The sequence below is a fragment of the Salmo salar genome, chromosome ssa23 (genome assembly GCF_905237065.1).
Source record: "Salmo salar chromosome ssa23, Ssal_v3.1, whole genome shotgun sequence".
NCBI lineage: Eukaryota > Metazoa > Chordata > Actinopteri > Salmoniformes > Salmonidae > Salmo > Salmo salar.
The window spans coordinates 10268684-10292500 of record NC_059464.1 but is presented as its reverse complement, the minus strand read 5'-3'; the positions used below and the strand labels follow the sequence as shown (position 1 = coordinate 10292500).

The 23817-nt window shown below is 46.6% G+C and overlaps 1 protein-coding gene across 4 annotated transcripts in view; it reads right to left on the bottom strand.

Moving 5' to 3' along the window:
- Positions 1–2460: 2460 nt before the first annotated feature.
- The window catches only part of LOC106584037 (cAMP-specific 3',5'-cyclic phosphodiesterase 4B), a 309843-nt gene continuing 288486 nt past the window's right edge, over positions 2461–23817 (bottom strand). For 3 of the 4 annotated variants that reach the window (XM_014168843.2, XM_014168844.2, XM_014168845.2), the window contains 8 exons: positions 22512–22624; positions 12527–12620; positions 8331–8620; positions 8046–8210; positions 7180–7279; positions 6774–7051; positions 5875–6057; positions 2461–5778 (listed from right to left, as the gene is read on the bottom strand). In XM_014168843.2, the coding sequence (XP_014024318.1) occupies positions 5365–5778; positions 5875–6057; positions 6774–7051; positions 7180–7279; positions 8046–8210; positions 8331–8620; positions 12527–12620; positions 22512–22624 (1637 nt within the window). In that variant the 3' untranslated portion in view covers positions 2461–5364. Of the gene's footprint in view, positions 5779–5874; positions 6058–6773; positions 7052–7179; positions 7280–8045; positions 8211–8330; positions 8621–12526; positions 12621–13349; positions 13771–22511; positions 22625–23817 lie in introns of those variants that run through there. The other variant, XM_014168848.2, reaches the window with a different exon arrangement.

Sequence of the window (23817 nt, the reverse complement as noted above, 5' to 3'; positions counted from 1 at the left end):
TGAAATTGCAAACTAACTTGTGTTTGATACTAGCACCGCCTTAACACCAGCCGAAAATAGAGCCCTGAGAGTGGAGGAAGAGGGAGGAAGAAGGGGATAGAGTGAAATGGCGGGGCAAAGGTTACCTCCTTCCCTGCTGCTTGAGGCGAGCGACCCCCTGACACTTCAGCTGAGGTGTCTCTCTCTCCCCACCTGTTTATGATTTTGCACATGACCCATTACGACGACCAGGTTTAATTTGGGCCTCTCACGGCTGCATTGACGTCAGAGGCCCCGCGGATCATACACACACACTGTAAAAAATGAGGCTAAGTCATTTTCTGCGCTCCTCATCCACACACCTTTTGAGCTTGCCAGAAAGCGCCCCACAGAGAGAAATATCTGTTTCTGTTTGTTTTTGGTTCATAGCCATCTGAAAGAAGGGGAGGGTAAGATACTTTATTTTCATTTTACCCCTGCTCATCAAAATGTGACTCATTACACTAGCTAGCAATTCCCAGAAGACAATATTTGTCTAATAATAAGGATATTTTATAGAATAGAAAATAATAGAATAGTTTATTTTTCTCAGAATGAACTTTTTTTATGGTTGTAAACTGGCTTTCTGGTAATGCGGAAGAGGATACCACCAGACTCAGCGACAGGCTGAGGAGGATTGGGCCCAGACCAGGGCCAGCCTCCTGGAGCTGGAGAGAATCAGCAGAGGTGGCTGCTCATTGCGAAAAGGCAGGAGATCGATGCCCTGGAGAAGGCCAGAAGCACAGATCTGAAGGAGTTGTCCCAGTTGACGTTCGAGGGAAAGATACTGTGTGTTCCATGGTTATGATGACAGTTGTTTTGCTGTTGAACCATTAAAAAAATGGGATGAAGCAATATGTCGTTTATTTTTATCAGTCAAGTCTTGGTGACTATAGCTATACTTCTGTGTCCTTAAATTGCAAAAAGTGCAGTAGTAACTGAATTAGATATGTTCATCTCTGATCAGTTACATCAGAGTCACTTATTATTTTATGAGAGAACAAGATCAAGCCATTGTCAGTTAGGATATGCCCTAGGTCATCTAGATCAGTGGTATTCAAAGTCTGGGTCGTGACCCCTAGTGGGATCGCTGGGGAGCTGCAGTGGGGTAATATTTTTGGGGGGTATTTTTTCTTACAAAATATTACGATGACAGATTATTGTATGAGACAATATACAAACGTTTTCAAGAAAGATAATTAGAAAAATACTATTTTATTGAGTAAATGTATTTGCAGTATTGGTTTCTTTTCATTTTGATAAAGGATTAAAAAGAGAGATGCAATAAATTGAAGATGATTTGTTTATGTAAAAATAGAAGTCTCAATATGCTGCTGGGAATCATTCTGGGTATTTTTTGTGGTATTACACTTACTATTATATAGATTTTTTTTAAGGGTTTCAAAATGGTTCTTTGGCTGTCCCCATTGCATAACCCTTTTTGGTTCCAGGTATAACGCTTTTGGTTTCCATGTAGAACCCTTTCTACAGAGATGGTTCTACATGGAAACAAATGGGTTCTACCAGCAACAAAAAAGGGTTATTGAAAGGGTTCTCCTATGGGGACAGCCGAAGAATCGTTTAAGGTTCTCGATAGCACCTTTTTTCCCCTGAGAGTATAGATAACTTATCACTGTAAACGTCTTCTCTCTCTCTGTGTGAAGAGAGAAATCTGGCCTTTTACATCAGTCTCACTGTCATCCATGTGCGTAGGCAGCTTTATCAAATGAGTTATCAGTATCTGTATGTCGGTGTTCTTTGAGGCCATGGTGCAGTGTAAGGGGGCAGGCAAGGCCACGGGAGAGTGAGATGGGAGAATGAGTTGTGTTGAAAAAACACTCCTCTTTGAAGATTCACCCAAAGAGCGAGGTCAGGAGAGGTTGCAAAGTGTGTGTGTGTGTGTGTGTGTGTGTGTGTGTGTGTGTGTGTGTGTGTGTGTGTGTGTGTGTGTGTGTGTGTGTGTGTGTGTGTGTGTGTGTGTGTGTGTGTGTGTGTGTGTGTGTGTGTGTGTGTGTGTGTGTGTGTGTGTGTGTGTGTGTGTGTGTGTGTGTGTGTGTGTGTGCGTGCGCTGAAGTGCTCTGTATATCCCTGTGTTGTCTATAAGGTCAAACCAAGATGTGCACATCAATACTTGAGGACAGGCTGAGGCTCATTATGTAAACCCACAGGTGGATCTTCTGCTTTCAAGGACTGAAACAGCCTCTCCCTGAGGCAACCTTTACCAATAAAACCCCAAAAAATCTTTGAACCATGGAATATGAAGAGAAGTCCTGACTGGTTTCCTACAGCGAGTGTGTCACTGTGGGCCTTATGTCATGTAAGGACCAGACTGTCTGTCAGAGGAAATGTCGCAGCATGTGCCTGTCTCTCCAAGTTAGAACACATCTGATGTGACGACTGAGCTGCTGCTACTGCTGTGAAATAAGGACAAAGATAGATATGTCATGCTTTGTTTTTTTTTATTAGAAAAAGTATTTCAGATACTTGAACACAATATACAATATTATACCATACATTGTGTGAAACATATAATATGTCTGACTGCGACTGTAACGCAGTAGGTAGGTATTCAACAGACGTAGAAAAAACCCCATCTCTCATGCAGATAGTGCTAAGTCTGGCTAGTCACTTGGATTCGACTCAGACCAAAAGCTTGAACATAGATGAACAATGTTATACTGTTGACAAATTTGAATTTCAAAACTGCTAACAAGTTTTGGTCAGATACAACTAGTTCACATTAGCACGCTCAATTACAAGAAGATCACATTTTTGTAACGATTCATCACGCTGGTGCTCAGAGATATCGTAGCATGCCACCAATAATCCCCCTTGAACTACTTTACATATAAGTACGTGTGAGGTGTAAAGAAGAAGACACTTGGTTCTGTGTTCGTCTGTCTTTCTGTTATTTCTGTCTGCTGTCGTTGAACCAGTAGATCTGAACCCCAAATCAGCAATCTGCATTCAAAATGTTGTATACAGAGGAGTCTGGTTACTAGCCTACTACAAGCTGCTCAGAGAGTCTTGATTTGTAGGTCTGATATTGATGCCAAGCCTACTGATAGACTACAGTATAAACGCTTGTGGTCTCTACGGCTGGCTGTTTTTTTTAGCTCTTCCCAGGTCTCTGTCGTTTAACATATCCTCTATGCGTTGTCAACCTACAGGTTGTGTATATGTCTCTTTAGCTGTTGCTCAGGGCACTCAAACATTTGTGTGAATATATTTACTTAAGGATATAGTATAAAAAAGGAAACAATATTATAATACAGAATATAAAAAGACTCCGACGCAGAGCCTTGAACACATTAGACACCACCACTTCCAGGTAATGCAAGTGCATATCAATTTAAATAGATTTACACTGACTGAAACAGTATTCTTATGTACAGCTGAAAGTAATAAATACACTGTTATAAACAGCAAAGGACCAACTTGAGCTCTAGTGACAAACAGGAATAGGAGTGTGGAGTCAGGTCAGGCCAGGTGGCAAAGGCTAGACGGACGCACACACACTCACTCTCACAAACACACTTTCTGATACTCGCACACACACACACACACACACACACACTCATTGACACACACGATTGCCATGTAAGTCTGCTGGAGTGAGGGTATAGTCAATAAGGCAGTTGAAGTACCTTTGAGTATGTCAGTAAACCTAAAGGAACAATGGAGGATTGGTGATATCTGAAAACCAGTCATGGAGACCTATAAGGGAAGATCTACCCTGCAGATTTTCAGGGGTGGATGGTTTTAATGCTGACCCAAAGATACAGTGAATTACACTGTCCGGGGGCCTTTTGGTTTGGTATCTCTGTCACAATCTCTAGATACCCTTCTGTGGGTTATCATCCTCTTGTTCTCAAAATAAGCATTTTTCTCCGCTGCTTTGGTTTTTGCAGCAGACACTCTACAGTTTGTAAGTGCCAAATCTATTCTAAAGATTACATCTAACGGATCAAATCCTGATAAACTCCCCGGGCCGGCCAGGAAATGCTGATACAGTTAGCGGGAAGGGAAGAGAAAAAAAATGTTTCGAATGTTTCGATTGACGTCAATGGGCAGACGCAGCACCTCCTTCAGTTATTCCTTTTTTTGGTGGAGGAAGAAATAGCTGACCTGATTGTTTTCGGGGTCAGATTCACAGAGCCAGGGGTTTGTAAAAAAAAACATGTGAATAATAACACAGCTAACCAAAGTATGACTGGGCTTCTACACAGGCAGCCGCCTAGCCACCTTTCATCATCTGGTCGGGTCCTGAATCTACAGTGCCGGGGGGGGAACCATGTCGTGCAATTTGTTACAGCATCAGAACCAGTTGGGTTCTGGAATCATTTGGTCGAATATGATTAATACACAAGAGCAGGATACCTTGAGATAGAAATATCCTTCTAACTTGAAGTCTGAGTATTATCAGGATTTGAGCCATGAGGGTAGTAGGGGGGGGGGGGGTCATTCAAGGAGAATGAGGGGAAGCAGGTTAGATGGGGAGAAATGGGTCTAATTGTTTTATTTTTTAGTTATAGGGATCTATCTGCCTACCATTCATCTACAGTGAGGTCAGACACATGAAGCAACAATCTAGCAACAATGTAACATGTAACATGAATCATGATTTCCATAGAGAAACATATATGTTGTGCTCGGATTGAAATGGTATCTTATTATGAGATGTCGTGTTTTAAGTATTTGATGAGTTTGTCCAATAATTGTTTGTTTAAGTTAGTTTGATTTCTTCTATTGCCCAATACTAGTAAGGAAGACTGTTCTCTTTGTCTGAGATATAAAAAGAATTTTGCTCTTGAGCTTTCGGATAACTCTTTAGAAAAAAAATACATTTCACGTACATACTAAAGTGTGTTCAATAAATAAAAAAAAAGGATTAAAAAGACAATAGTAAAAAAGGCACAGAAAAGTATTTTGACAAATGGTACAGGAAAAAAGTAAACAGTTTTCTCTCTCTATACAAACACACATCCCATTTTCGTAAAAAAGTCACAAGGTACAAAACTTCTCTCAGTAGTAGTGTCAACATTTCAGATGCCAGTCTGGATGGAAAAACAACCGTTTCCCAGATTGGCCCAAGTCCTTCATTTCCTCGAGGCCTGTTCGTTCCGTCAGGTCCAAAATGTTTGCAGCATTTTTCCTGAGAACTTTGTAGCCGCCCCACTGAAACTGTCGCCGGCTCCTAACGCAAGTGCAAGGATAGGGTGGGGTTAAACTGACGCCCCATCTGGGCTCAAACTAAGCCCATCGTGGCTTGTTAAAAAGCACAGCTGCAGGATTTCTCCTGTTTAAAACATGAAACCAACCACGTTCGCGGTGCAGCAGAGCCCATTATGTGTCTGTGGGTGATGCATCATGGGTAATGATCTCTATGGACGAAGTGGGCTCCATGGATTCCTCGGGGTCCTGACAGTCCGATTCGTCTACCGGAGACCGAGACGCCTCCCCCAGACTATCCTCTTCCTCCTCCTCATCCCCCTGGCTCTGTTCATCTTTCTCTGTACCCTCAGAGTCCTCCTCCTCCAGGGTGAGTTCAAACTGGAACTTGTCTCCCCCGTGGCCCCCTTCGCCCCCCTCCTGATCCCCCTGCTCTGTGGCCCAAGGAGGAGAGGGGCTCTGGGGGATCATGCTCTGGTACCAGTTCCTGTTGTCCTCTAGAGTGTCCAGGATGTCTTGGGCGTCAGGGTGAACCAGGTCAGCCCAAGTCTCCCACAGAGGGTGGACAATGTAATCTATGAAGCCCACCTGGAGAGAGGAGAGGGAAAAAAGGGGTGAGTCAGGAGTCAGTGTGTGTGTATGCTTGAATACTATGTGTGTGTGTTTGTGTGTCTAATATCATACCTGGCTTTTCTCTACTGAAGCTGTGTGTTTGTCACACATAGGGCTGATCTCCATCCCTCTCTCCCTCTCTCTGTCTCCCTGGTGAAAGAACTCATCCATGATGCGGTCAGTCCACTGACGGTAGAGCTCCAGAGACTTGGTAGGGTTACTCAGATCTGCACAGTGAACCATGTTCCTCAGAACCTGATGGAGAGATGGATGAAGAGAGGAACTGTTAGAGAGGGAGAAGTAGAAGGAGGGAGTGATAGGGGAGAAAGAGAGGTGATGAAAGATTGAGGCAATGAACAGGGTTGGAGAGAGGGAGGAGGCAGATGAAGATGAAGTGAAGAAGCAGAGGTCATCCCAGTGGGAGGCTATCTTTAAAATATATATATATATATACCCCTTTTTCATGGTATCCAATTGATAGTTACAGTCTTGTCTCATCGCGGCAACTCCCGTACGGACTCGGGAGAGGCGAAGGTTGAGAACCGTGCGTCTTCCGAAACACAACCCAGCCAAACCGCACTGCTTCTTGACACAATGCCCACTTAACCCAGAAGCCAGCTGCACCAATGTGTCGGAGGAAACACTGTACACCTGGCGACCTTTTCAGAAGTCGCTAGTGCGCGATGGGACAAGAACACCCCTGCCGTCCAAACCCTCCCCTAACCTGGACGACACTGGGCAAATTATGCGCCGTCCCATGAGTCTCCCGGTCTGGACTCGAACCAGGATCTCTAGTGGCACAGCTAGCACTGTGATGCAGTGCCTTAGACCACTGTGCCACTCGGGAGGCCAGTGGGAGGCTACCTTAATGTTTCTGTAAGTCCAGGCACTAATTAGAGCTATTACAATACAAATAGGGAGAGGAGAAGGGTCTCGAAGAGACAGAACGATGATGGCGAAGATAAACCTACCTGTATTCTGTCTGTGTAGTTGTCCAGCAGCAGGACCCCAGAGCTGGTCACCTTCTTGGTCTCCACCATGGTCTTCAGGTCCGCTAACAGACTCATGTGCTTGGACATGTCAGTGGCCAGGACCATGTCGATGACCATCTTCCTCAGACTCTGCCTCTGCTTCTTGGTCAGGTTCTGGAAGATGTCACAGTTGTCCTCCTGGAGCAGCTTGAAGCCCACAGCCAGGTGGTGGTTCTCTAAGACAGACTCATCGTTGTACATCAGGGCCAGCTCAGAGTCTGGGGAAGATAAAGGAGAGTGAGTCACTTGTTCAACACTACATTGATGAATATGGATATAGCTATACATTATCTATACATTATTCCCAGCAGAGGGATGCAGTAACAGGTGTAGGAGAGAGACCCACTGGTATTGATTAGGAACTGGTTGGACACCCCCGGGTGGTCGACATCATGGATGGCTGCAGCAAAGATGGCCGCCAAGATCTCCAGATCGCTGAAGACCGCCTGTGTGAAAAAAAGAGGGTCCGGGGTTGAGAATTTCTCAAGCGAAAAACTCAAAACAACAGCCACAGAGAACAGCTAATCTCAGTGCAGCCCACTCTCATTGATTCCCATGGCTCGGTGTGCGCTATCGCTAACAGCCAACATCGCGAAAAACACTGTGCTGGCCTACATTAGCGTGGTGGCTAGCTTATGTTAACCTTGTCTCGGGTCTCTCTATAGGCACTCAGCCATAGTGGTTTGACACTGGGTTTGCTGGCTATAAGAGCAGGGCCATAAACATGATGGATGGAGGGATGGGGTGAGTGTATAAAAAGAAGAGAGCGGCTTGTGACGCGTTGAGGGCTGGGTCATGCTGTTAGACTGCGTCATGGATGAGGTTCCACTGTATTTATAGAACCACGGAGGGAAAGGAGCTGTGAGAACGAACAGATTGTGTGGCGGGAGGGAGAGAGAGTGTGAGGGGGGGAAGGGGGGGCAAGGAGAGAGGGAGAAAAGGAGGAAAACGAATGGTTTATGTCTAGAGGTTGAGGGAAGATTACTTTTGGAGCATGCTTGGGAAGGTGTTTAGGTTTGAACTTAAAAACCCGGGGAAGATTTACGATAGGTTGGGGCGAGAGTAGAGTGAGCGCATACCAAGGCGGCGTTCAATGAGTTCGGATGGGTGTGGGATTAGGGTGAGTTGGTGAAGCAACGGTAGGGTGTGGGGCCCGGATTGTTTTCCGAGGGATGTGCCGAAGTAAGCAAGAGCCTAGCGTCGTTGGCTTACGTCGAGGGCAGGGGTTGAGAGCAGGATGTGTGTGGACTGGGCCACGTCTGCCGCGTGGAGGCTGTTGTGGTAGGCCACATCTCCATGGTAGTGGTCCTCCAGGGTCATCATGTACGCCACAAACGTCTCCGTCGGGATCTTAAACGTCTTCAGCAGGTCTCTCTCCTACAGGGGACACGAGGACATGAGTCAGTGCTGTTTTCGGTACAAAACGTACAGCTGTAACATATTGTGTGTGTGCATGTGGGTGTGTGCGCGCGAGTGTAGGAGCCAGTTATAACGTACCTGGAAGATGGCGTACATGATACAGGTGAGCGGTCTATGTTCGGAGTACTCGGACACGGTAAAGATGTTCAACCCCCACTTATTCAGATCCTCCAGTTCCTTGGAGAGCATGTCCTCCTTGTCCGTCTTGACCCCGAAACGTGAGATGGAGGAGCTGGAGAGGGAGGGTCCGTGAGAGACCTTCTTCACTCCACTGATCTGAGTCATCATCAGCTGCTGCTTCTTCTTCTTCTCCCGACCGGCCTTCTCCTTGGGCGTCACCGACGGCATGTCCATGTCGTTCTGTTTGTCTGGAGAGAAGAGAGAGAGAGAAAACAGAGGGGGGGTTAGGACACTCCGTGTGTGTGTGTGTGTGTGTGTGTGTGTGTGTGTGTGTGTGTGTGTGTGTGTGTGTGTGTGTGTGTGTGTGTGTGTGTGGCACGCGCGCGTGAGCACAGAGAGAAGGACGAAAGAGGAGAGGAGGGAAAAGGGAGTGAGATGACCCGTTCACTTTCACTTCCCCACCAGAGAACATTCGGTTTAGTGAGGTCATTGCAATGAACTCTGACTGTGCTGCTGTGTAGACTGCCTGTGAACCGGGTCCCAGGTGCACTGGTCTGGATGCACCTGCACCGGCTAAAAAGAAAGAATAGACTCATTCATCCATCTCATTCTCCTTCCTCCCTCACCCTCTGGATCTCCTGCTACGTGCCCTCTGTAACGCGTTCCCTCTCTCTAACACGTTACCAGTCCTTTCTCTCCCCTGCTCGGCTCCTGCTCCCTTGACTCGAAAGGTCATACGTTGATAATACCACAGAGACAATCCCATTGAGAAGCAAAGGGGTAAAGAAGGTACAGAATGTTCCACCTGCACATCTCCCAGAGGTGTTTCACATCTCTAAGGCAAGGGAGGGGGTGCTGTGCCCCCTCCCACCCAGTGGTCTTAACCCCACATGTATGAGATATCACATGCTCTAGTGGAGTGGTATATAGCTCTTTACTCTACAGTATACGCCCACTCCTCTGCAGTCAACCCTCTCACAGCTGAACTATCCTGCCTCCCTCCGCTGAGAGTTATTCAATTACCACTGCTGTAATTCAAATAATCACTGTCACTCTACCCCCCCCCACCCCCCTCTCTCTCCCTCGTTCCTCCTTCAGTCATTATAGAGAATGGGCGATTAAGCACGCTGTAACGTGACGCGTGGGAAACAGGGGAAGAGCAATACACTGGTCCTGTAATTCATTATCACCATCGTTATCATCATTATCACCAGTGAAGCGATGTCTACTAGCTGCTCAGACACGCCACTGAGCCCACTCTCCTATTCCAATACACACAGAATGGACCAGAACTCTGTGGATGGAAAGGGGAAGTAGGTTTTGATCATAGACATAGAACGTCGTTCTATTTTTCAATGGGTTTTATATGGACCCTCAAATAGTAGCATCTGTCTGTCTGTCTGTCTGTCTGTCTGTCTGTCTGTCTGTCTGTCTGTCTGTCTGTCTGTCTGTCTGTCTGTCTGTCTGTCTGTCTGTCTGTCTGTCTGTCTGTCTGTCTGTCTGTCTGTCTGTCTGCCTGCCTGCCTGCCTGCCTGCCTGCCTGCCTGCCTGCCTGCCTGTCTGTCTGTCTGTCTGCCTGTCTGCCTGTCTGTCTGTAGTGGTTTTGCTAATTCACCGTTTTCCATGCAGGTGGAGTGTTGACATGACCTCTTTCCCCTGAGGCCCAGACTAGACTGTCACGTCTCTCTCTCCCATCTCTCGCTTCCCCCTCTCTCTCTCTTTCTCACACATTTATTCTTCTGAAATGCTGAATCCCCTCCTGTCCGTTCCATATTATGCTCCCCTTGAAAGTCAGATGCCAGAGCGAGAGAGAAAGAGAGAGAGAGAGAGAGAGAGAGAGAGAGCGAGAGCGAGAGATCAGGAGAGAGAGAGCATGTGTGTGGGTGGATTTGGGCTTTTAAATCCCCTTAATGAGTTCTGCCTGGCTGTTACCGTGGTAGCGAGCTGGACAGAGCCCTGTCCGTCAGGGTGTTACGGGATGAGTGGACAGCTGTGGAGGAGAGGAGCCAGTGCACGTGAATGGCCCTACCGCACACACCATCATCTCCAAACCACAGTCCCTCAGGGATGAGTTGCCCAATATGATGCACTCACTTAAAGGGATCAACCAGAGGATTAACAAGGCGTCCCAGGATAACTTTACAATATGAACAACAACATGGGTGGGAACATGATGTCTGTGTGTGTTGTAGTGAGGGAGACTTGAATAAGGCAGCCATTTTATCCCCTTGCCTTTGTTTTTTTCTATATATTTTTTTTTATGACCCCTTTTCTCCCCAATTTCGTGGTATCCAATTGGTAGTTACAGTCTTGTCTCATCGCTGCAACTCCCGTACGGACTCGGGAGAGGCGAAGGTCGAGAGCCGTGCGTCCTCCGAAACACGACCCTGCCAAGCCGCACTGCTTCTTGACACAATGCCCACTTAACCAGGAAGTCAGCCGCACCAATGTGTCGAAGAAAACACCGTACACCTGGCGACCGTGTCAGCGTGCACTGCGCCCGGCTCGCCACAGGAGTCACTAGTGCACGATGGGACAAGGACATCTCTGCCGGCCAAACCCTCCCCTAACCCGGACGACGCTGGGCCAATTGTGCGCCACCCCACGGGTCTCCCGGTCCCGGCCGGCTGCGACAGAGCCTGGACTCAAACCCAGAATCTCTAGTGGCACAGCTTTCACTGCGATGCAGTGCCTTAGACCACTGCGCCACTCGGGAGGCCCTGCCTTCGTCTTCTAAAGAAACAATGAACTGTAACATAATTATAAATATCATCCCAGTCAGTGGTGAGCTTAGGACAAACTACCAGCTGTCTGTCTCCCAGTGCTTTCCTCTGCTTCTCTTTCCCATATTAACATGAAGCCAACCAGCTCTAGCTCTAACCCACTCCTACTGCTCCATCCCACAGGGAACTATGGAGCGGTAGAAAGGTAGAAACTTCCATCTCCCATCTGTGTCTGATCTACGCACTAACTTCCTCAGGCATGGAGAGATGGAGGGAGCGAGGGGGGATGGGGGCAAAGAAAGCGAGAGACACATTAACATGGGGATGAGTCACTGAATGGGCTGCTCAGTTTTCATGAGGGGGTTCCACCGTGCCCCCGCCGCACCTCTACTGCGGAACACCGGTCCCTCCATCTCTCCCCATTTCCCCCCTCCCAATCTCTCCCCCATCTTCTCTAGCTCAGACGCTGCAGTGGGAGAATCCATCCACTTTCGACTAGATAGGACTGGATTCGGATAGCGGCGCATCACATATGGTACAGGACATACGCAGATAGATAGCACGCCACGGACGACCGTATTGTCCTTTCTCTTCAATCACACTGTGTCCCAAAAGGCACCCTATTCCGTATGTAGCGCACTATATAATGAACAGGGTGCATTTTGGGAGGCATCCACAGAGTCACGACTGGAACCTCCAACTACCCCTCTCTCGATCTGTCTATCCACCGGCTCTGATGTTGCCTAGAAATCTCAGCTGTCAATCAACCAGCGGCAGAGGCACCTCACTATGAAGTGCGTAGCCAGCGAACCATCTCAAAGCTTAAAGTTTTTCCTCTCTGATTTAGTTTGAATAGGCATTTAGAGCGGACAGGACGTGTCATAAACATATCAACCAGAGTCGATGCAGTGTTTTACAGTATACGCCAGCAACAAGCAAACAGCCAGCCACAGCCAGACTCAGACAAAATGGAGGGAGAACCCCACAGACACACTGCGGTATACTGCACACATATACGCATTTGTATGGGTGTATTAAAATGTGTTTTAAGAAGTTTATTAAAATGTGTTTTAAGAAGTCTATAAGAAGTGGGTGGGAACAGTCAGGCATCAAAAGCAAATGAATTTACCTAATGCTGGGTTTCCAAAACTCGGTCCTTGGGACCCCAAGGGCTGCACGTTTTAGTTTTTGCCCTGGCACTACACAGCTGATTCAAATCATCAACTAATCATCAAGCTTTGATCATTTCAATCAGCTGTGTAGTGTTAGGGCAAAAACCAAAATGTGCAGCCCTTGGGTCCCCAGGACCGAGTTTGTGAAACGCTGACCAAATGAGTGTGTGTGTGTGTGTGTGTGTGTGTGTGTGTGTGTGTGTGTGTGTGTGTGTGTGTGTGTGTGTGTGTGTGTGTGTGTTTGTGATCAGGGCTTTACCTAGGAAGGTGTTGGAGATGAACTCGGACACCTGGTTTCCGGAGCGACTCATCTCTGATAGGTGTGTCAGCTCCCGATTCAACATTCTCTTGAACTGGGGAGAAAAGAGAGGGAAAAGGTCAGGATCCTGGAAACTACTGGAAAACCTGGAAGAAATGATGCCACTGGAAGATTCAATGGAAAAAAACATGGTCACTGGTAATTACTGTATGCTCAGTCAGGCTTTATACAAACATTAAACAAAATCTCGAAACAAATCTCGAGACGTTACACAGAATCAGCACAAAAGGGAGTTGGAAAATAACAATTTGATTGTTTTCATATAACAACTCGAACCCCTTGAGCATCATATTATACAGTGCAGATTCATCTGGTTTCACATTCATGGTTTATGGATCATATTGCAAGGGGAAATTCTGCAAATCTACAATGTATAAAACCCTGTATTATTATACAGTCTATGAGGAAAACCGTGCATACGACACAGGATCTGCATGGGAATGTAGGGAAGCACCACCACTGCAGCAGCATCTGTCTGTGTGTGTTTTTTCAGAGAGAGATCCCTAGCCCCATCCACAGCAACACTATTCTGTTCTGAAAAGCTGCAGGCAAGATGGAGACTCAGCTCAGCTAGATAACACCAGTTCTGTTCTATCAGATCACACGGCCATCACACTGGATAGAACACGACCACAACCACAACTCAACCACACAGCTCTAGAACACAGAGACCACCAAAATACTATAACAGCTCAAACACCAAAACACAGTGTAATGTCATGTTATCCCAAGCAGCAATGTGAGCTAATGGCACAAAACACACCTTAATGTAACCCCAAGACACAGACAACAGGTAGTTCACTTCAGGCATTTTGGACCCCGTTTTTCCCTCCCTACAGGACAGAGAGCCAGCAGCAGCAACGGCCGTAGCAGTACTGTAATCCACCGCGGTAAAATAGAGCGAGGCAGATGAACGGGATTCCTTTAGTGCAACAACAACAAAAAATCCCCTTCTTCTCTCCTCTTCTCTGCTCCCTTGGTGTTGTGGCTCAACGGCTAATAGAACAGCTAGATAAAGATGACTGGTCGCGCTCTCTCTCAGCAGACGTCTCAGTGAGGGTCTCCATGTCTAGGTAAGAAGAGAGGGGGAGCAGGCTAGGTGTTGTAGCCAGGGTAAGGAGCTCCGTCCTGGGCTAGGAGATCCACAGAGCTGGGTGGCAGCTGGCGCTATGGAGTTATGAGCTAGATCTGAGCTAGGGGGGGGCTCTGAGCACGGCTGAATAATAGACAAGGGGAGGAGGGAAGAAACACTGGGATGGAGAGAGGACTAGGAGAGGAAAAAAACTAAAAGCACTGCGATGCTCATCTGACTGGGGGGGGGGGCTTCCTCTGCTGTATTAATCTAACTCCACTGCACTCTCACTGCTGCAGCTCTCTCCCTCCCTCCATTTCTCTCTCTCTCTGTCTCTCTCTCGGTCCCCCCCCCCCTTTCTCTGTCTCTTCCCCCCCTGCTTTTAGTCTACCATCCCCATCAACATGCTGCACACAGCACACATGATTTGACAGAAAGCGGAGCAAAGCAGAGCGGGGGGGGAGCCCCCAGCAGCACAGCCCGGCAGTGGGGAGGGGTGAGAATGGGAGCCAGGGATACAGGAGCTCTCTTCTCCTCTATCCTCCTCTCCTCTCTTCCCCCTCCTCTCCTCTGCAGCCCTGCCACTGCAGATAACCCACTTCCCTCCTCCCTGACATAAGCAAGGATGAGGAAAGCCTCTCTTTCTTATCTGTCTGCCAGAGGACCACAGACTAGTGCTGCCATTCAGCCATTTTGAATACAGTATTTGAGGGAGGCACGGGGGACGCATGTATAACTGTACCTTACGCAGTAGTGGGGGAAATGAGACGGAAGGGCCCCTTTTCTCTCTTTCTATTGCCTGACATCTGTCAGCAGGACCACACAGGCTGTTCATTATCCACAGCCCATAATAACATTAGAGGTTGTCAGGGTATCCGTGGCAGGCTATTTTTACACAACCGCGGAGCGAGAGTAAAGCGAGAGAAAACACCAAAGAGAGAGAATGGTAGATAATTGCATCCTTCACCAATTTGGGTTGACATCAGATCAGCCCCCAACTCTCTCTCTCTCTCTCTCTCGCTCGCTCTCTCCCTCTTTCCTCCACTCTGTCTGTGTACGCCAATTACCAGAACATCCCAACGCCATGGCAACAGTGTCACGTGACCAGAGAGAGTGGTGCGGCTGGCTGGCTGGCTGGTGGCTGTTTCAGTGAGAGGTTTCCCCCCTCCGAACACCAGCGAGGCAGCCCAGCCATCACGAGGACACACCAGTGGTTCAACTGCTGAGTGAAAAGCAGTAGTTCCTCCCTCCCCTCTTTCATTCCACCTCTCCCTCACTCTCAGCCACTTACATGTCAATTTCTCTCCCTGCTGCCACTTCCCAACAGTGTCATTAATCTTGGTGTCTCGCCTCTCTCTCTCTCTCTCTCTCTCTCTCGCTTCTACGATCAATGGGTTGGCTGCCCTTGGAGGAGCAGATGTAAACAAACAAACAGACAGGCAAAGGCCGGAGGCCATCCGCAAAAAAAATAAATAAAAAGAGCCGTCCGCTATCATTTCAACTGACTGTGTAATTGGGATGCTTGTCATTTGAAACGGAACCAGGCCTATTCAGGAGACTTCAATATAGTTTCAGTTTTCTTTCCTCCTCAGCAAGGTTTCTCAATGCTTATTGTGAAACAACCCCCCCGGTATGGCGAGAGGAATATCCACGATTGTGAAACTGAGTGTTCTCATGTAAGCGCTCGTCTGTAGGCAACGGCAAGCAAAACTTTCCCGGGAGTCTTCCATCGAGCGGAATGGGAATGACGGGGCGAGGGATCAAAGCATCCAGATTATCCTCCCGTGGCCGAGACGGGCGAACCAGAGAAAGGGAGGAGGGTGGCGGAAAGGAAAGGAAGACAAAAAAGAAAAATGAGAAGAAGCCCTCGTTATATAACACACTGCATACTAAATCATATGAGGACTATAACAGCGGGGGATGTCTCTGCGAGGTGGTGGAGAAAGGAGCAGCCACGGCTAAAACAACGACACTGCCGTCTCCTCTCATCAGGACTCAACAACAGCTCTGCAGAACACACAGCACAGCATTTGTCATATCCCTGTACCATACATACACCCCAGCCCATACATACACCCCAGCCCATATACACACACACCAGCCCATATACACACCCTAGCCCATACACACACCCCAGCCCATATACACACCCCAGCCCATATACACACCCTAACCCATACAGCCCTCTGCGTGTGCTGAATCCCTACTGCATCTCTCCCCCTCCTCCCCTCTCTCTGTGTTGATCTGTTTCGGTATCCCCCACCCTAGGTTGTCTCTATGAATCTCTATGAGCTGACAGTAAATGACAATGAGAGTTGATGTTAATGCCTCATTCAGATATGCTGTGGCCTCTGACACAGAAGCTCACCATGAGAGAATGGGCTCAGAGAGGTCTGTTGGAAGCCCTCCCTCCCTCCCCTAGGCGCAGGTGGTGGGGGAGATCCAGCAGGGAGCTGCTGTGTTTCCCAGAAGCCTTTGCAGCAGAGCCAGTATAGAACTGAATGGTGATGGCATTTCGTTGTGAAAAAAAAGAAGATATGTCCCTCCATTCAGATTTGATCCTATAGGACAGGACACAGTGGAGAGCAGTCAGGCATACAGACAGGCAGGCATACAATCAAGCAAACAGACAGACAGGCAGGCAGACAGGAAGACCGGCAGATAGGGATGTACAGGACAGAGCATGTCTTGTGGCATCTTTTGAAATGACTTGAGTTTATAACACCCTTGATGGCCACAGAGGATCTCCAAACTCCAAATGTCATTTAATATCCTCTTTCCACCACTAGTGGACACTGTGTCCTCATATTGTCAGCTGAGCAGACTAACAGTTAGTCCACTGCTGAACTCCTGACGGACTTCTCAGCTAACTTAACACTGTTGAATTCAACACTACTTCCATAGAAGTGAAAATATGACTCTTGCTCAAGATGGGGAATTTGTAGATTGAAATAGCACGGTTTTATAAAAATAGAACGTTATGCAATAATATGATTTCAGCGCATACAACTTCAGTGCCAGGTAATCTTATTAAGTTGCGCTTGATTCCCCCGGCCTTGGCAAACATATGGCGCACAGGGATTACACAGTGGTTATGATGGGGTAACATAGACAGTGACATATGTTTCCTCAGGGACGAGGGCAGTAAGTTTAGAGACCAACCCCACAGAGCCTGAATCCACACTACCTCTCACTTCCTCTGATGACTTACAACCGACTGGCTCTGGCTGCGATGGCAACGCGTGTCTGTTTATGTGTCTGCGTGCATGCATGTGTGCCCATAGGCATGCCATCATTAGCCCACAAATAAGATCATCTGAGGAATTGAGGGACAGCATGATACAAGAGAAAGGGGAAAATAGATGATTAAAGAGAAAAAGAGAGGCGGAACAAATAAAGAAACGATAAGGCAAATTACTCAAATCTGACCACAGTGTTGAATGTCCCGTCAGTGCAGGCTGTCAGAGAGCTCCGGGTGGTTTTCACGTGTGTTTAGCAGCCCTATCTCAACCTACAGAGAGATCAGTTAGATACGCTGCACTAACCCACTCATCATGGCCTTTAGACGTAGGAGTTCAACACCGCCTCACCGTATTCAATCGCAGATGTCAACTCTTTCACAAATCTGCCAAGAAACCACCTCACGGGGCATTGGCAGGTGGTATTAGCAAGAAATGGAAACACCACGTATCGGGCAGGCCACTTTCCTTGTTAACTCAACAACTTGGTTTGGAGACATGCAGATTCTCCGGATAAACGGAATGGTGGAAGACATTTCAGAGAACAACAGAGCAACAACAATGTCCTTAAAGCTAGAATCCTTGTTACGTCCATTTTTTTTTTTTAGTTCAAACTGTTGTACCCAATCAGAACCCAAAATAGAAGCTTGTTATACTTCAATTTTTGTATACAAAGTAAATGTAAGCAAACACTGTATAGCCTCAAAACATAGTTCAAGCTACCATTTTGATATCATGGATGATCAGTGCTTGGTAGCATAACTCTTGCTTTGAATTATTTGAGAGTGGTTACATTTCTCCAGGACCATCCCTAATCTTTTTTTTTTTTTTTACCAAAACAAAGGTGGGGTGATGTCTTCATTATTCTGTCAATTAAGGAATTAAGATTGAAATAAATTCCACGAACATGGAAAAGCTAAAGTAAACTTGAAGCATCTCCAGCAAACAGCTGTCTCACAACTCTCAAAAGGACTCAGAAAGTCTACATTAATATTTTACTAAGATTTTACTAATCAATTTACTGATAAAAATGTATCAGTGAACCCTGAAAGCCATAGCACAGAAACTCAACCGACAGACCCACAAAGACTCTATCTGCAGGGCACTGGCAGCCCAATTCAGACAAAGCATCCATGACTGTTGCAGCTTTGAGCAGTGGTGCGCTCTGCTGTAGTCAGTCCAATCAAGACAAAGGACCAGCATTACATCCATTTATCTTGGTGTACTTCTCAAAATCTTACCAAATATCCCAAGTGTACACAAACTATAATTATAAAGACTTGCAGGCAGAGAAATAACTTTTCCCCAAGACTTGGTTAAAAGCAGCATAAAATAAAACTCAACTCGGTATAGGCCTACCATACAGCACTGGCAAAACCCCAAAGCAACTGCATATGATGCGAGAAAGAACTTAAGTGTTCAGTATGAATACGCTAATAGATTTCCACCCCAAAATAGATCATAAAAGTGCATTTAAAAGCTTCAAAATAGGAAAGAGCTTCAACAAGTAATCAATTCCAAAAGAATTAGAACTTTACCTTTCTCCAGCCGTTAAGTTTCCCTAACTTTCTCTCTTTCTTTTCCAGGCAGCAGGCTCCCATCTTGTGTGTATGAGCGGCTTGGTTGGGTTAAGTCCTGCAGAGTGCCGGGGCTCGCGGAAGCAGCGTCTGTATGTACTGAAGCTGTGAGTAAGGGCCAAGCCTCAGACTCTGACGTGGGGAGGGTGAGGAAACGCGATAGCTCTACTGACTCACTTTGAGTTGGGTGCTCGGACTTGCCTACTCTATCGCGAGGGAGCTGGGTGTGTGGGTGTGTGAGTGCGTGCGTGTGTGACTTCTGCTCAACGCACACACACACCCTCTCGGGTAGTTCTGCCTCTCTCCCCCTGACAGTCTACTGCCTGTTCTCTAACCCAGAGTTGCAGCAGCCAGCATCAGGGTAACATTGTTTACACTGTCAGTAACACTGCTAACAATATCATGATCATTATGATATTCCTGTCGTCAGTCCAAACAGTGCGTTTCCTTGAAAAGCAGATTTTAAAAAAGGACGACCTAGCTCTCCTGATTTGACCTGTTGAAACTAATAGAGGTGAGAGTTTGAAACCCTGACTCGGAAAAAAGGAACAGTCAAACTTCAAATTGATCTTGACTCCTACACAGAAGATGCAAGTCTTAGCAAGAGCACATCACTTACAGGCAATCCGATACAGTCATAGAGCCAGACAGACAGACAGGGACAAAGTTCGATGCACTTTACCTTGGGTGTTTTACCGGAATCAGTCTAAATGTCATAACTGAACACTTTCACCGCCCTTTACTTAGGTTTCAAATGCTGTCAGATCTTCAAGAATGTTGTCTCCAACGTCATCTGAAACTGTATTCTAAGACACATTTGTATTCTCTTCATGACAGTGAATGCAGCTGGTATCATGCTCAATGCTACTCTGTGAAAGTTGTCTACATTAGAAAATACACTTCGGTGTACGGTACAAGCAAGGCAAAGGAGACAGTCTTGATCAAGTGTCTCGACCACGCACAAAGACCGTTCAATGGGGTCAGTGGGGTATCTAACGCTACACAAACGATGTATTTTAAAATAACCTCTCCTTACCGTGTGTTGGACTAAGGGTCTGGCCTATGAGCGTCTTATGTTATCTTATCTCTCATCACAATGGCCCAAATAACGGCCAAAGCAGAACCAGTATGGCCCTCAGGGCAACACAGGGAGATTCATCTGAAGACAGGGAACTGAATCAGCACAGGGAGATTCATCTGAAGACAGGGAACTGAATCAGCACAGGGAGATTCATCTGAAGACAGGGAACTGAATCAGCACAGGGAGATTCATCTGAAGACAGGGAACTGAATCAGCACAGGGAGATTCATCTGAAGACAGGGAACTGAATCAGCACAGCAAGATTCATCTGAAGACAGGGAACTGAATCAGCACAGGGAGATTCATCTGAAGACAGGGAACTGAATCAGCACATGAATATTCCTCTGAAGACAGGGAACTGATTCTGCACAGGGACATTCATCTGAAGACAGGGAATTGAATCAACACAGGGAGATTCTTCGGAAGACAGGGAACTGAATCAGCACAGGAAGATACAGTGGATGAAAGATTCAGGGATATTCTGAAGACAGAATCAGAACAGTTTGAATCAGCATCCATCAGTGACTCCTCCCTCAGTCTGTTTGGCGCCCAGTCATTCAGTCTGTCCATGTGACTGTTTAGGCTGGGACGGATTCTCAGTCTGGCTCGTGTGTTTCTTGTTTTTGGCTTTTTTTCAACCAAGGTGAATGAGTTTGAATCAATAATCTGTCCGTTGTTCCGTGTCTGTTGAGTGACTAAACCTAATTTGCCCAGCGACTTTCTACGTCCGTATTGTCTGTCAGTCAGTCAGTCCCTATGAAGTGTGTGTGTGTGTGCGCGTGCAAGCTCCTCCATTGTCTTTAGTAAAAGTCCCTTCTGTCCTGCGTGTGTCCTGATGACGTCAGCAATGGGCCAAATAAACAGGGCCATTAACCCTGCCCCAAGGCATTCTGGGAGCTCTATTGTAGTCTGGTCTGAGCGGGTACCAGGAAGGAGACAGGAAGACAGTCACACAGTCCAAGGGTCCTAGGCATCTCTTTTATTTTCGGGACATTTCTGGACTTTTTGGGGAGTAAAAATGTTTATTTTTTTAATTTATTTTTTTATCATAGTTTCTCTAACCCTAAACATAACACTAACCCTAACCCTTAACCTTAACCCCAAAAACCCTAAACCTAATTGCTAGGACATTTGGATCCTGATAAGCTAGGAAGACAAGTGCACACACACACTCTCCATTTCTAGGGAGTTTTTCCTAGCCACCATGCTTCTACACCTGCATTGCTTGCTGTTTGGGGTTTTAGGCTGGGTTTCTGTACAGCACTTTGAGATATCAGCTGATGTAAGAAGGGCTTTATAAATACATTTGATTTGCCCAAAGACACAGTACTCCACAAACACTCTCTTGCTATGAAATTGCAAACATGAAATTGCATTGAATTGAGCAGGACATATTTGTATGGAAAATTGCACATTATTTCTGTGAGATACAGTGGTTAAATAACTTGCAAACAAATATGCAGCTGATTGGCACATGAGTATGTAACAATCAAAGGACAGTCTGGAAACAACTTTTACAGACTCTCGCCTCTATTCTTTCAATGTCCACGTATCTTCTTCCACCGCACAAAACTATCACTAATAATGCACAAAGCTTTGGTGTTACAGTTGTCACATTACTGTATGCCCTTATTAAAAAAAACACATGAAAAGAACAAGTGAATGTGTGAACAAGTAAACAGGTGAACGTGTATTTTCACATTTGAATGTCAACTAGGGCTGTCAAACGATTCAAAATGTAATCGGGTTTATCGCAGGATTTGCTGTGATTAATCACGATTTATCGCAAATTCATAATTGGCTCAAATTGAGCTGTAATTTAAGATATTTCATACAAAAAGCGTTACAAGAATATTGCCGTTTTGATTTCAAAATCTGCTAAATTGATAAACACTCTCTTTAACCTCATAGTCAACTTATTTTGACATCGCATTGTTGTTTTTATTTTTAAAAAATGATGTGTTTTGGATGTTTTCAGCGTATTTTGAAAGCTTCCAGACAATGTGATAAAAAAAACAAGTGCACTAAACTTACAAAAAGTAACTGACAGCGCTCATTTTAACATGTTAAAAAGGATAAATAAGGAGACATGGAGTGTTAGCCACCCTGTTCTTTTCTCTGGGCTTCTTCCAACGGTCACTGACCAACGTATGAAGAAGAGAGGCGTGCGCCTGCAGCAGTAACAGTCCGAATGGACCGCTCAGAAATAAGAAATGATTTTTTTAACACACTTGAATAATTATACTCTGGTTGGCTAAGTTACCTTTTTGCAGAATGGCATTACAGAATTTGCAATTCCACACGTGGAAACATTACTACTGATACATGTTAACACCACCTTCTCACATGTGAGAAGAACAACATCTCCCCACCACATGTGAAAGTGAGATTTTTGTGAATAGTGTCCACTATTCACAAGCACATACTGTCAGAACACAAGCATGAAAGAGACCATGCAGTGTACTTTTACATATTGTAGAAGTACACTGCTGACCTATCCCCTGGCTGGCACTGCTGTCAAGAAATAGCAATACACTTTCAAAACCACCCAGCAACTTCACTTCCCGTTCATGGTTTCAACGGGGGGGAAAAAAAACAAAACAAGTCACAATCTAAATCCGCTGTTTGATTCAGGATCCTGAACGTACGATATATGATATCTAGTTGCCAGCTCCTTCAAGCCAATGCAGCAGCAGTTGAAAGCAAGCTTGAAGGTTTATATACTGTATGTCTACAGAGGGTTTGAAAAGGAAAATATCAGTCAAAATGCTCTTGTAAAGGTGCAGGGGTGCACTTGCAAACTAACTATTTTGCAGCACATACAGATTCACCGACAGAAGCGCCATGCATGATATTTGGAACCCTGCTCTTCAAAACCAGCTTAGCAGTGGCTGTAGACTTGAAGGGCAGAGGTACAGCGGCTGTGTATCGTTTATGCAGGGAGTTTGAGTCTTACCTTGTTGGAGGCCATGTCACTGACAGAGCGGTAGGTCTGGATGGTCTCCAGCTGGTCCAGGCACCAGTCCAGCTCCTCCATGGTCTCCATGGCCAGCTTCTGGTACGACTCATCTGTCAACAGGCACACAGACATAGGGCAGTAGTCAGCAGGGTATGGAGGGGAAGGGCGAGGTGAGAGAGGCTGGCAGGGCGGCTGCTGCATGGCGGCCGGGCCCGGTGGTGGCAGAGGCAGAGGGGGCACACGGCCACAATGCTCTTTCATCATGAGCAAAGGCTAACAGCTAATGGCCGAAAGGCTAGCGCTAACGAAAGGCTAGCTAGTGGTGAACTCTAGAGAGAGCGGGACGCCACAGTTGCTGCACTCTCTCTCTCTCTCTCTCAAACTCTGTTACTGGCTCGCTCACTGGCTGACTGAATGACTGAGGTTGTTTGTTTCTTTCTGCTACTCTCGCTCAGATGCACTGCACAGTCCCCCCTCCCCCAACTCATTTACATAAACCAACTTTTAGAGCAGGAAACTGGACCCCTCTCAGGAGAACAGACACCTCCAGACTCATACTCGCTCCCATCATAAACTATCTCGCACTTTGCACACCAAAGGACATGTGATACATCTCCGCATAACAGATACAAATACAACAGAAACGTCAAACACTTTATATAGATCGCCACACTTTCGTAAAAGCAGAACCACGGATTAATTCAGGGAGAAGTCTCCAGGTTAGACAGAGTCAGTGCTGGGAGACATTGGGCCAGAGAGGAGGAGAGGAGGGGGTGTTGGGGTGAGCTGGGGTGGTGGGGGAAGGGTGATGTGTTGCCCTCTCTCAGACACACACAGGGTAGCCTTGTGCTCAGTGCTCGACTGTGTGGTTCGACTGTGTGTTCTGGGTTTCCTAGCTGCCGCGGCACAACATAGCGCACTGCAAGCAGACCCGCGGTAGTGCCGACCTTAGCGTGGCCGCGTAGAATGTTACCCCCGCTCTGATCTCCCAGCCTTCAAAGGGGAGTGAATGTTTGCTCACCAAAACATGAGAGATACAGGGGCATTATAGCATTCTCCCGGCCTGCTGCAGAGAGAGGAGAGGAGAGAGACTGAGGCCGCCGGCTGTTTGCAAACTCAATCAATCCTTTCCTCTGTAAGGCTGGAGGCTGGGCTGGGGTAAACCCTGGAGTGGAGTACTGGAAGGTTGGAGCAGTATGGGGGACTCTGGTACTGTATGTCAATATTCTCCCACACAGCACTGCTCTCAATACACGTGATGCACTATGTTACTATATTAGATGTCACTATTTCTCTCTCATGG